Here is a 13,370-nt window from a genome sequence, read left to right on the forward strand (position 1 = left end):
TTCAGGTCATATCTTCTGTTTTAAGACACATCTTAAGACTTTATAAGCATGAGTGTGGTCGGACGTGTTTATTTACAAGAAATTTGCACAACTGAATGTCAATTATAATATTTCACAACTCTAATTTTCTTATTTTACACTGGACTTGAAAAAGTGTTTCAATTTTCTGCTGCCCATTACAGAAACCTCTTTGCAACTGATTTCACCCAGTGTCAGCCAGCTACCACCATACATTTAATAGTGACTGCTATTCAAGCCTGTGTGACTGAAGCCTGAGATGACCACAGAAGAGATCTTCTCTCAGTGACATCATTAAACTGGCTGGCAGCTACCAGTCCTGCCCATCGGCCTCCTAGCAAATGAGACTGTGGAATCAATTAGAAAATCTGAGGTGACATCTTTCTTGAACATTGCATTCACAGGATGTTTAGAAAACCTGAACTCTGACCTTGAAATTAAGGGCACCAAATTTTGAGGAGAGATTCATCTATGGTGTCAATTCAAAATCCTGGGTGACATTTTTCTCGAGTTATCATGTTGACAAGATCTAACCTTGACCATATGATTTATACTTGTCTGAGATCTTTAATACACACCTCTATAGCATCAATTTGAAGATCTTAGGTTGAAGTATTGTCTTCACAAAGTCATAGATCACATCATAGATCACCTTTAACCTCAGCTTTTAACAAATATTTGAGAAATAAGGCAGCAAGCGGGTGTTTATTTAGCACTTTCAACATATTTATTAACAATCCACAACAAAACATGATGAGTGACCGTGTGATGGTGGGTGGAGGGCAGTCAGGAAATGAGCTCTGTAAAGAGAGACTGATTGGCAAAGTCGGCGGGCCTTTCCTGGACGTGAGGCAGTGTCGGACTGCCGCTGGGGCCCAAACGCGGGATGCTGGCACTCAAGAAATAGAAAGGCACATGGGTAATTCTTCCACTGGACCAGCACTGAGAACAAAGAGAGAAAACATCAACAGTAACATCAGATACCCAGCATCAATAAATTATATTTTAATGAACTTGATTGGTTTTTTTTGAGGAAATGGATTTTGATGCTTTGACTTTCAGGGACCTTAGGATTCCCTAAGGCTGACATGATTAAGGTGGAGTTTAAAAAATAAAGGATAAAAACAGCATAAAGGAACTAAAACAGGAATTTAATATTTTAAGACTGACCACAGTGAGCAGAGCTCCGTGTCGGAAATTTGGGTGGAACTGCATCAGTCTCGGTTCGGCTCCTGGCTCCCCTTGAACAAAACCGCTGAACAAGAAAAACAAATCAAACACATGCAGACAGGAAGTACAGCAGTTTCACAGAGAAACACATTAGTGTGAGCTGTAATAAAGCTACGCAAGTACGACATGAATAAATATACAAACCACGGCAAAAGCTCAAAGATGGGGCTGACTCTTGTCTTGAACACGGCAATGATTGGAGACCGGTCGGCTGCCCGTGGATCACCTGAGAGGAAAAAATAAGGCTGAGATGAGTTACTTAAACTTAAATGCTGACAAAGTCCATGAGGGTGAAGCGAAACGAGGTGATACCTTTAAGAAGCACTGCAAGCCTCTCTCCCCTCGGATCCCAGGCTAAGGACTGGATCTCTCCACCAACACTGGCAAACAAATTAGACATGAGGTGACCAACATTAAACTGCTTGGGTCACTTCCCAGTAGAAATATGTAGAGGCTGTATTTAAGTAAAAAGGGAATTACAGAGGGAACACAGTGTACTTAAACTATTAAAAAAATATATATTAAAAAAATATATATTATGGAGAGTGCCGTTTGTCATTGCTGCACCAAATCATTTCTATGGATGCATATAACAAAGTACGTAGTGGATTTTTACTCCTTGGAATACTGCTGAGGAATGTAATCTGTAAAAAATGGATCATGTTTTATAAGCTGATCACTTGTTTTGCATGCAAAAGGTAATTAATAACTAAAACTATGAATTTAATATACTGCAGAATTGAACTGTGGTAGCAGAAGAAGTACCAAAGATTGTACCCAACCACAGAGCTACATTTATGGTGAGAACTTAAGTAAAAAGGCAGTAAATGAGCATTATTTTTTACATTTAAAATACCAATAAAGTATAAAGCTACACTAAGGTTTTGAGCTCAGTCATTTTCCTGCTGGATTCTTCCTGCGTGCTAATTTTCACTGTTCTTTTTGGGTCTTTCAGGAAGATCAATGTACTCGTTTTCATGTAGTTAGACTGAAAGATAGCCAATTAGCCACTTTTTTTCAGAGTTCTTACACGATGTCTCCATCTGGTGTGTTAAAAGTCGTCTCTGACAGGTCAGCCACCACAACTGCTGCATGCGGCCCTTTTGATGTGCCTGAAGGCACGGCTGCTGAATAATAAGAACAGATATTTTAAAAACTCCATTAAGTAAGCTGTCAAGTTTCAAAAGTTGTAAGAAGTATCTCATTAATGCCATCAGTTAAGGTAACCTGGTGTGTTAGTGAAGGTCAGAGCATAGATGACCGTCTCGCCCTGCACAGTGAAGAGAAGTCGACTCCCATCTGGACTCCAACAACCAGACTAACCAAAACAGACAATAATGCCTATAAAACATGTTGTATTAAAGAAATGTGTCACCTATTTAAACATCAAACATGATGACAATGTTTCACCTGGCAGCGCCCTTTTATACACGGCCAGCGCTCACAGGTCCACATTCTGGTCTCCCAAACCCTGGGAAGAGATTTTTTATTTTAAAGCTTTTGTCCTTTTATAATCTTGTATTAACACACGCTAAACTCCAACATATGTAGCTAATCCCCCACATGCTCATAAATATTCATTAGGATGAACAGGCCTCTATTATAACACAGCAGATGTACTACAGCAGCTCCGAATCAACGAATGAGAGATGTGTAAAACTTCTGAGCTCTTAAGTTTTGTTTCGCACCTGAACAGGGCTGAAGGTGTAGAAGCTAGGACATGGCTACCGTCAGGAGACCAGGACAGGAAAGTAACCCCACCGCCGCCAACACGCTGAAGTGGTATGCAGCTTTCTGCAGCCACGTCCCACACCTGAAAGATGCATTTGAGGTGAATTTTAGTCATTTTGCGAATCACCGTCTGCAGTTCAGAGATGAAGTTGCAGCCTCGTTACCATCATTGCCGTGTCCATGGGCGAGGCAGAGAGAAGGAGAGATCCGCTGGGAGACCAAGCGATGGAAGTGACAGGAGCGTGACCGGGATGAGACAAAACATGAGCACACCCAGCTGAAGGCCTGAAACGAGATGACAGGAAGAGTAATGGGGTATATTAGAGAGCAAATACAGCTCCGATAAGGAAACAGTGAAGGTGCTTAATTCAAAATAAAAATGAACACTATTAAAAAAAGGGCGACTTTAATATTACACAGGAAGGCAAATGTACAATGGACGGTCTTAAGTCCAAAACCGCAACACTGAAACTCTAATAGTCAAAAATGTAATTTAAGAGATTTAATTTAATGTACTAATAATGGATTATAACGTACGGCTCCAAAACCACCATTTCATTCTTACTGAAATCCTTTTTTGTTTTTTGCCAGAACAAAGCACCTGAGTAATCTGTGATTTAAGTTTTTACTAAAACTCTTTTAACACTTAATGAGCCAGCCTCCTATTACAGGTAGCAGTAAGCAGTATTGCTATGTCACAACATATCACAACAATGCCACTTTTAATTTTATAAGTGCCTTCCAACAGCTGTAGGGAAAAAAACAAAACAAATGTTTTGCTAGCTAACTACCAAAAAATTCAGCACCGCATTAAATGTAAAACTTGCATTTCTGGCATTTTTTAAGAGACCTGAAATCAATGTTTCGTTCATGACCTGAATTTACATACCTGGTTGACAGTGAGCAAGGGTCCACATGCCAAACCAGTAAACAGTTCTGACACCCGACTGCGAGGGCAGACGCACACAGCGGCTTCCACTGCACTACTGCAACGTTCCTCTGTAGTCGGTGCTTCAGTGTGGGAGTTGTGGCACTGAGGGAGAACAAAAGGAGACAAAGCAATGAGAATAATCTCACAGAATGACTCAGAGAACAAACCGAACATGGCTCGATGAGGTTGACACAGTTTAAGATTTCATTTTTCCCTGTAGAGCTTTGATTGACAAATATTTTCATCTTTGTGTGTGTGTGTGTGTATAGAGAATATTAAAATCCAAGAAACAACTAAAAGCATTTAGACTTTCATTTACCACCTGAGACCTTATCTATGAGCTGGCAGAAGACAAGTATGATCTAATGCTGTAAAAAGGTTTTAAAGCTGATAAACCTGACACGACGCATTTGAAGATTGTGTTACTCTTTGATCTCGAACAAAATAATGAAAGCAAGTTGCAAAGAAAGCGGGAACATTTTGGTACCAGCGTGCTTTCCTCAGATCTAGTTTCGGTACCTTTTGGGGTTGTAGATCTTGATAGAGTCATCTAACAGGGCCACAGCAAATTTATCTGTATGTGGATGCCAGGCAAAGGCTCGCACCACACAGTCCGACCTGGTAAAGAAGGTTGAATATCAGGATTTGAATGAACATTTTTAGAGAGAAATTTTTTTTTTTTAAATATTTATTAAGATGACATCGTTTTTTTCAGAATGACACATTTACCATAAAAAGTGAATAAGTCAGTCAGGTCTTGTAGCTTTACATTTGTTTATTAAAACAAAAAATTATTAATAAACAATAAAAAAAACATAACTGAATGCTTTAACTATGAGAAAAATGAACAGTTCACCAAGTTGGAGCTTACCAGTTCAGCACTTGTGAAAATTCAGCAATCATGTCTTCACTGCTCAACTATTAAAATATAATTAAATAAAAACACTTAAATCTGAACCCAAAAGCGACTGATAATCAAGTGGAAGATAATTAACGAGCAGAGAGAACTTACTGTGAGATGAGGAAACAGGGAGCCGTGAAAAGAAGAGACCCATCGGAGCAATGCCAGGATACAACCAGAACTCATCGACAACCATTTGGGCACTGCAAAATCGCAGATAACAGGAGAGTCACCGTGTTTGCGCATTACTGTGTGCGCAGGTTTAGGGATGTATGTCCTAAAACAAAACATGAGATTTTGGGGCATCACATACCCTGTGGGTGGGAGTTGGTAATTTCATTCAGTAACCCTGTCAAACCGCCATCCCTCCTGGAACACACGGACAAGATCAACACATTTTCTTTGTCTGTCATACACTCAGTACAACGTGATAAAATCGTTCCTGAAACACTTTTATCAGCTGCTCTGTATCAAGTAAGAAATAAGGTGCGACTTTTCAGGCAGATTGAGATGCTTTGCATGACTATGAGGTGCAGCTGCTGCCTTCTGTTTAAGCTGTAGAGATGTCCTGTTTACTAATTCGTGGCTGTTTTAAAACTGACTGACAGCACGTTCGCAGATTGCTGTTTGCTAAAGGTTAAACATAACTGATTACTCTGAAAAACACAGTGATTAAAAGCTACCGAATTAATTTGGTTGAGAATTTTGTCCAGAGCAATTTAATTGAACAGCTGCGAACAGAAATCCTTCCTGTGCCCTTGAAGCAGGAAGGTTTTAAAAACATCCTGAGGATGAGAGGCTGCGTTGATAAGGAGAGGTGAAGAATGAATTACAGTCTTTATTATTGCCCAATAAATGTATCTTTATTTAATAGGATGTCTGTTAAATAAATAAATATCAAGAAATATTTTACGGTGTCAATAAAGAAAGAATTAAACAATCTAATTTAAAAGGCTATACATTTTTTAAGAAGTTTGTGGTAAATTTAAAACAAAAAAAACAAAAAACATGGGTGATTATAAAGTTTTGCATACGAAAGACACACGGCACATATCTATATGATAATCAAACTCTTCCCATACTTCTGCATGTCTGGAGTCACTGCAGCCACCACTGCTGTTACGTTACCTATGGGCAACCACGTGAAATCCTCTCTTTCTAAGAATACATATTTTGATCGTTACTGGTGAATGGCTGTGCATTTAAAGCACGCTGAAATCAGATGATTTTTGATACATCCTGTATATTGTGTAGTACATGTGTTGTTTTTAAGGAAGCTCCCTTTTGTTTCTAAAGCTTGGAGAAGACATCAGGTTGGACTATTTGTTTAGTTGCTCTGATTTCTTGCTGCTGCACTGACTGTTTCAGAGTTATTTGGGGTTTTACTTATTGCTATCAAAACAACTGCATGTAACCAGAGGAGAAGAGCGAGCACACCACAAACCCTTTGGTTTAAAGTTGTGCCACAAAGATCAACTTAGACCTGAAATTTAGCTGCTGTGGCGATTCAACTACAACAGCGGTCCCCAACCTTTTTACGCCACAGACCGGTTTAATGTCAGACAATATTTTCACGGACCGGCCTTTGGTGTCGCGGATAAAAACAACAAAATAAAATGATACAACCAAGACAAAAACTGTGATATTTTGTAAATATAATAATAAACGCGAACTCACTGTGTAATTGTGTAACTTTATTAGCAGCGTCCTCCTGAAATGCGCCGACAACATTGAGAGTAACATCCTCCTCTCTGCCCTTTAATGCTCTCTGGTCGCTATGGTAACGTGTAAATATTTCTTTCAAAATAAGACACAAAACTACAACAAAAGACCCAGGGAAACTGAGTTAACGATAAAAATCCCCAAAACCATAAATTTCACACCCAAGCCTCAACTCTCGCGGCCCGGAACCAAACAACTCATGGACAGGTACCGGTCCGTGACCCAGGGGTTGGGGAACGCTGAACTACACGATATATTTGCACGCTAATGTTTTCATTTTAAATGAGCTGTACAGCAATACACTGAGTGGTGATTTTTTATTTTATTTTGCCCAATCCATTGATATCAATGAGCGTACACTAAAAAAAAGAAACAGTATTGGCAGCAGTTTAGCAGGGCTACAAAGGCAACACACTTTCAACAGAACTTGAAAAGTACAACCTTCATGAAGGTGCAATTTATTGCAGGATTGTTAGGTTTTAAGTTTATATATAAGTTTACATTTAACACAGGTGTACTTAAACAGCTGGTAAATGATTGCACGGCTTCGTTATCAGGTGGTCTATATGTTGGCTACGTACCATGCTGCTGCACTCCTCATCCACAGGGTTTCCGAGTGGTCCAGGAAAGCTGCCTTGCTGCTGTTTTCTGTGCGGCTGTGAAGTTTCAGAGACTCTCGAGGGAAAGACAGACTAGGAGGACTAAAGTCCTGCAGAAAATACAACAACATAATGGACATTTAGGAATGAGTTGCCTCTCTACATCAGCCTGACCCCCAACAAGTGACAGGATATCTCATTCACTTTAATGTGAATGAGATATCCTGATGGCAGTAGCCTTTGTGTATCGGTTAATTCACATCACTTCTGCACATACATGTAACTTGTTGAGTGTTAGTTTTTTTCTCTCTCTCTTATTTTCTTTTCTAAATGTACCTGTATATTGTTTACATGCTTGAAATAAATTACCAATCAATCAATCAGTGTAGCTTACTTTGGTTATACTACTAGATAAAGTCTGTCAGTAAGGCAGTCCATTGTACTGCACGCATTGAGTTGAAGATGAAAAAATAAATTAATAAATTAATAAATGTATTTGCAGGTTAGTTATCACTAAGAAACCTAAATCAGGAAAATTAATTTCATTTTGATCTGCCTAAAAGCGTAAGTGACTGATACATCTCCTTTAATAGACTATGGGACTGTGTCAGAGCTGAGCACACTGAAGGGATTATAATTTAATTAAAATACAATGAAGCTCTTTTGTGTGAACACAAAGAAGCTAAATTTATATATTAACTTATGAATTCATAAGATTAATGATTAGAGCCAGAGTTGCTCTTTTGCCTTATTTGCACCACCTGTGTTTGCTTTGTTGTTATATTGTTTTTATAGATTTCCATTTCTCTTTACATCTGGTGCCTCTGAAGTATGGGGCACTTAAATTGTATATTTTGATGAAGACTGAAGCAACCACTCCTTTTTTGTGAGTACACACAGAACAGAAACAGAAAGTCGGAATTAAGAGTAAGCTGATAACCATTGATTTTACACTGCTTAATAACACAAAGAAAACCTGGGTGATAGTACACTCCTGTGGCTCAAAACGAGGATGAATAACAACAAAAACACAATTAACCCACACAAATACCTACAAGCCTGAGCTAAAATGCTGTTAAACACTTTATTTTATGGGAAAGGAATTTTTCTTTATTCTTTTCCATCTCCAAACTATACATCACAACAGCTCTCAGATCTGGTATTTCTTCCCTTTCACTCTTGCTGCTATCCTTCAAAATCAGTAGTTGGGGCTGATTTAACTACTGATTTTGAAGGAGTTGAGGGAGCCTGCACGTCACCTCATTTGCGCACTTCCTATTGCTTTACCAGGTATTTAAACTTTCACTACCTCTACTTACTTGCAACTTCAGGGAGCACCAATACTAAGGTTTATTATAATGAAAATTAGAGTAAAATCTACTTGGGAAAAAGCAAACTATTTAAGACTGACATTAACTTACAAGACTTACAAGGAATCAGTCTGTCTTGAACGTCTTAAATCTTGAATGCCATAAGTTATATGGTAAAATTATATGGTAATGCTGAACCAAAAACAAAACAAAACAAACAAACCCTAACTCTTAAATGTTTACCATTAATTGAAAGGGGCAAATCCTGCCGTAAAACTAACAAAGTAAACTGAATTGAAAAAGCAATTACAAAAAACAAATAATAATTAAGACTACAAAATGACGCTTAATAAGTTACCCCACTGGAAACATGACTGTCTGTCTTAGCTGAGACTGATAAGTCTGTAGGTTTGAGTCGGACCTGCTTCAGCTGGTCTTCAGTGCTGCTCCCCGACAGCAACTCGTTGTTGGACTCGCACACAGTGGTCTGTCCGTAGGGCAACGGAGGGGGGAAAAGAGCCAGAGAGCACATCTTCTACACGGAGAAATTATTCCACCGGACCCTGCAAAAACACAGTGGATTCGTCAGGTAAAGGCAGACACAGAAGTAGTGGACGCTGTAGCTTTTAGAGCGTGGGAAGCTAGCTAACATCACCAGCTGAAGAAAGTTAACTAGTTTGTAATCTTATAATGCTTTGGCAAGAGCCTCGTTTGTATTTAGTGGTCATTACCTCGTAGTGTGTTTTGTATAGTGCTGTCAATTCTCATTCGTTGTTTCAAAAACAAAGTCAAAGTACATGCTAGTTTGTTGTGACGCTCCTTCAAGTCAATCCCGCCGCGTAAACTACGGCAACACGGAGGGACAAACAGTACAATTTTTCCTGCAGTGCACAAACTGGGAAAAAATGTCGCACTGCCCTCTTCAGGACAGAAAGCGACACTGGAACCATACACAGGCAAACAAGTACAATTTATTTAGGTCGGGAGTGTCAAATTCACTATTTGATCTTAACAAAAATGGCGTATATAAAGAAGTATCATTTCAAGGCGTTTACCTGAGCCATGGAGCCTATATAGAGATTACAAAACAAAAACAAACATCAAAATAAACAAGCATAAACTCAAGTGAAAGACACTCCTCAATCCAGTCATCATAAAAAATGCCAGAGAACAGAAGGTAGTACTTCTTGGTAAGGTACTTTTCTAATTTATTCAATAATTCACTTACAAAATATATAAAATGCCCAAAGTTCTTTAGGCAAAGTAAAATTCAACAGTATCTCTGTTCTTTTTTCCACATTTATTTAATCTACTGTAACTGCATGTGCATTGCAGTGTACTGATCACAAGGAAAAGGCACAAAGCATTCACACACAGTTTTTTCCAGACATTTTCACTCCTGTAATAATAATAATAATAATAATAATAATAATAATAATAATAATAATAATAATAATAGCGCATTTAATTAAAAACACTGGAGTAATTAATTAATGTTAACACTTTGCGCCATCCAGTGGGCCGAATTACGCCGTTTGGTGGGCCAGATGTGGCCCTCGGGCCGCGAATTCGACAGCTCTGGGGATAGCTACAATACAGGACTCATATAGTTTGTCAGGAGAGGTTTTCACCAAACAGAGCACAGTTTATGAACAAAAACAAAACAATAAATGAATCAGGGCGTACGGTCTGGGGCAATCCAGAGTTCCTGGACTGGTCTTGCTCAAAGACACATCAGCAGCAGCAGCCTGGCTCGATGCTGCTCATACAGGACCTTCTTCCGGTTCAAACTCAAGCACAGAAATCAGTGAATGGCGTGCGTGCATAATTATATATTTTGGGAATGATAGATAAAAACTGCGCTTAGTTCCGTTGGTGTCTATGTGTTTGCAGAGGGAGGAGGTGGCAGCGCCCCCTTGCGGCGTAACACGCATTTCCGTGACGTCAATTCAGCACTGGGAAGGAGACAGCTCCCTCCCCCCCCAAAAAACCCAGCGCGCCTCACGTTGCATGGGTCCCCGGTTATTGATAACACAATTTACCCGCTGGGATCTATCCCAGTAACGTGAAACTCGTGGATATCGGCGCTGGAAATACTAGAGACATCCCGGACCGAATAAAAAATAACGATCTGCTCATTATCGCCGGCAAATAGAAAGCCGAGCCCACCCCTTCACTTGACAACGCGACATCAACCAGGCAGAAAGGTATGGGAATGTCATACTACCCGGTTAAATGCTTGATAAATGTGATATCAGGTACGTTTAGGCAGGAATCCGTTGCTTGGTGGGGTAGCGTTCATGCCGCTCACACTGCACCACTGAAGTGATGCTGCCAAGAAGCGAATCATCGTCGATGAATGCTACAAAATCATATTTGTGCAAAGAGAAAGCTCACATTACGAAATACTCGCGTTGGTACCAGCGCTGAGTAAATGTACATGTACTGCGGCAGTTTGACTTGGCATGGAGCATAGTAGGCATCGGGCTTGCTATTCATGCACGTCGGCTATGATGCTGCTGAGTGTCATCATCACATCCTTGGTTATTTAAAGATTGATCTTCCTGCGTGTGTGTGTGTGCGTGCGTGTGTGTGTGTGCACTACTCCTTCGCACAGGCCTGGTGGTTGTTTATTGCCCGTCTTTTACGCTCTCATTTCGCCCAGCCGTTGTGGCTCTTCTTGTGCAGTGGTGCAGTACAAGACACGGAGCTGGTGTAGGATACATGAATTGGGTACATGTGGTTCCTCTCTCTGGCTCCCACTCTTTCCCCCTCTCTCCCTCTCTAACATACACATACATGCACGCACGTACGTACGTACACATGCACACGCGGAGGTGGTTATGCAATTCGTCATATTCTTCATCACACACAATGCTCTTCTTCACTCAGCAAATGATGGGCAGCATATACCAGCTGCTTCGCTTGCATCCTGTCAGACCCTGGTGCTGCTCAGAGGAACAATTAAAGCACAGGGGACAGTCATGGCTGTGGACTGTACAACAGCCTGTGGTCGATTCATTCATAAAGCCAGTTTCCACTCTGGGTGATGGCTCCACTGGGCCGGCTGGTTTTCCCATTCACAGACACAGAGATGAGGCTCTACTACATGATTCAGACAGAATTTAGTTGTGGGACTGGAGTGGCTGTGGATAGACTGGGAGACTGGCTCGCTGCCCAACTCACAACACGACTCCCTCTGTTTTGGTGTTTTGTATCGCTTGTAATGGAAGCCGGGTGCCAAGTTAGCCTTTAATTCAGCGCTGAACAGCTTCATAATGCCAGTGTATGGTTTAAGTCTGGAGCTGTCCAGTGCTGAAACGAACCTATGCATCAACATTTGTTCTAATTCACTTCTTATCACAAATCTCCTCCTCCAGGCTTTCTTCTCATCTGTCCATCCTCCATCCACCCTGACCTGCTGTGTTGGGGAAACCCCTGATGAGTGGGACCTGTATCCATGAGCCCCGTGCCCCTTCCCCCTCCCTGTCAGGCTTCAGTACCCCCATCTCAGAACCTCCCTATCGAAGACTCGATGGAGACACCCCTGCCTGCACCCCTGAAACTGACCTGACCCCCACACAGTGTGTCCTTCGTAACGTATTGTCCATTGACACCGGCGGACAGGGAGTGCCTGGCGGAAGCAGCCCCACTCCCAGTGATGGACCCTCAGCCCACTTTGACAACAGCGTGCTAAAACTAAATGAACATGAGGCCTGCCAGTGTGGCGGCGGGGCCGAGGCGGGCCACAGTCCGGAGGCTGGTGCTGTTCGGAGCCAGTCGGAGAACATTCGCCTACAATCAGGAAGTGGAGGTTTTTTGGAGGGACTGTTTGGCTGCCTGAAACCAGTCTGGACCATGATTGGAAAGGCCTACTCCACTGAACACAAACATAATCATGAAGGTATGTGCAGATAAGGCGCCACTGTGTCTATGCTCTCTGTTCTTCCACTATGTATGTTAAACATGGCGATTCACCACAGAAAATGAATAGTTTAAGCCTCAACTTGACAGTGGTGGAGGAATGAACCACCAGAAGCAGAGCTGTTATTAGTATTAATTTTGCTTCTTACTTTTTGTTTTCTTGTAAAACATTGGATAATTTGTCCTGGGCCTCATCTGCTTTAATAAGACATGATGAGACAAACAGGTTGGTAGTTGCCGTGTTACCCTTAAACAATGGATTACATAGCCTTTTCATAAGTTTCTGTGTCAGGTCCTTAACAGTAACTATGGCTGTTGTTAGTTAAATGTGGTGCAGGAAAAAAAAAAGATATTTTAGCCCGGGAAATCTAGTGGAGCGAAAGGGTAAAGTGGCAGAAAATAGAAATACTCAAGCATGAGTACCTCAAACTGTACTTAAGAACAGCACTTATAAATGTACTTTTGTATTTTGCAAACCCAGAACTCCATTATTTCCTGCGCTCCCTGACTGCCACTTTGTCCTGCTGGCAGCACGACTGTGCTCGAGTCTGTCAGCCAGGCTCACCCACAGTCATCAGCTAAACTGAGATCTCACAGCTGGTCAGGTGGGAGCATCATGTGCATCTGGCTCCACTGCTGCTGCTGCAGCTCTCAAGAGATCTAAACACTTCAGTGGACCTCATGAAGAATTGATCCAGCTGTCTCTTTTATTCTGTCAAGCTCGTCCATCTTTAGTGACCGTGCTTTCACAGTCGTTTAAGTAAAGTCAGCGTGACGGATGACAGGCAGATTAGACTACAAGTGCTTTTCCCCCTATTTTTCTCCTTATCTCTGGATACAAATGCAATGACCTAGTGGATATGTTGTCAATATCCCACTTGTTTGACCATAGCAGGCACTTTGTATGATGTAACTGTGTCCTGCCAGTTTATTCTAATGTGTAGCATGGATGCACCCCCCCACCCCCACCCCCCAAAACAAAACAAAACAAAACAAAACAAAAC

The 13,370-nt window shown here is 41.1% G+C and overlaps 2 protein-coding genes across 3 annotated transcripts in view; one reads left to right on the plus strand and one right to left on the minus strand.

Annotated features, from left to right (window-relative positions):
- Positions 1–722: 722 nt before the first annotated feature.
- Positions 723–9,322, minus strand: aaas (achalasia, adrenocortical insufficiency, alacrimia). Of its 2 annotated transcripts, none has more exons than XM_014334829.2 (17): positions 9,174–9,322; positions 8,864–9,005; positions 7,115–7,242; positions 5,125–5,180; positions 4,923–5,014; positions 4,782–4,828; positions 4,430–4,528; positions 3,869–4,012; positions 3,144–3,264; positions 2,937–3,061; positions 2,659–2,719; positions 2,476–2,566; positions 2,279–2,372; positions 1,561–1,628; positions 1,393–1,474; positions 1,189–1,273; positions 723–960 (listed from the first exon to the last, which is right to left on the minus strand). In XM_014334829.2, the coding sequence occupies exons 2-17, from the start codon at positions 8,972–8,974 to the stop codon at positions 805–807; spliced, it is 1,560 nt and encodes a 519-aa protein (XP_014190315.1). In that variant the 5' UTR covers positions 8,975–9,005; positions 9,174–9,322; the 3' UTR covers positions 723–804. The 2 variants fall into 2 exon arrangements, with proteins under 2 accessions (XP_014190315.1, XP_014190314.1); XM_014334828.2 differs by having other exon boundaries at positions 2,279–2,375.
- Positions 9,323–10,378: 1,056 nt separating this feature from the next.
- Positions 10,379–13,370, plus strand: part of map3k12 (mitogen-activated protein kinase kinase kinase 12) — a 9,801-nt gene continuing 6,809 nt past the window's right edge. Inside the window, exons 1-2 of the mRNA XM_005926198.3 lie at positions 10,379–10,649; positions 11,823–12,346. Coding sequence (XP_005926260.1) covers positions 11,884–12,346 — 463 coding nt within the window. The 5' untranslated portion in view covers positions 10,379–10,649; positions 11,823–11,883. The remainder of the gene's footprint in view (positions 10,650–11,822; positions 12,347–13,370) is intronic.

This window comes from Haplochromis burtoni, unplaced genomic scaffold (assembly GCF_018398535.1).
Source record: "Haplochromis burtoni strain Fernald_Lab_line unplaced genomic scaffold, NCSU_Asbu1 Contig_91, whole genome shotgun sequence".
NCBI classification, from domain to species: domain Eukaryota; kingdom Metazoa; phylum Chordata; class Actinopteri; order Cichliformes; family Cichlidae; genus Haplochromis; species Haplochromis burtoni.

What these genes read in the sequence shown, in the direction of transcription:
- aaas (XM_014334828.2), bottom strand. Translation starts at nt 8,974, where the DNA reads ATGTGCTCTCTGGCTCTTTTCCCCCCTCCGTTGCCCTACGGACAGACC. An exon ending in CTGAAGACCAGCTGAAGCAG is followed by an intron (nt 7,243 to 8,863) that starts GTCCGACTCAAA and finishes TATTTTCTGCAG; the next exon opens with GACTTTAGTCCTCCTAGTCT. An exon ending in ACACCAGATGGAGACATCGT is followed by an intron (nt 1,629 to 2,278) that starts GTAAGAACTCTG and finishes TTTGTTTGCCAG; the next exon opens with TGTTGGTGGAGAGATCCAGT.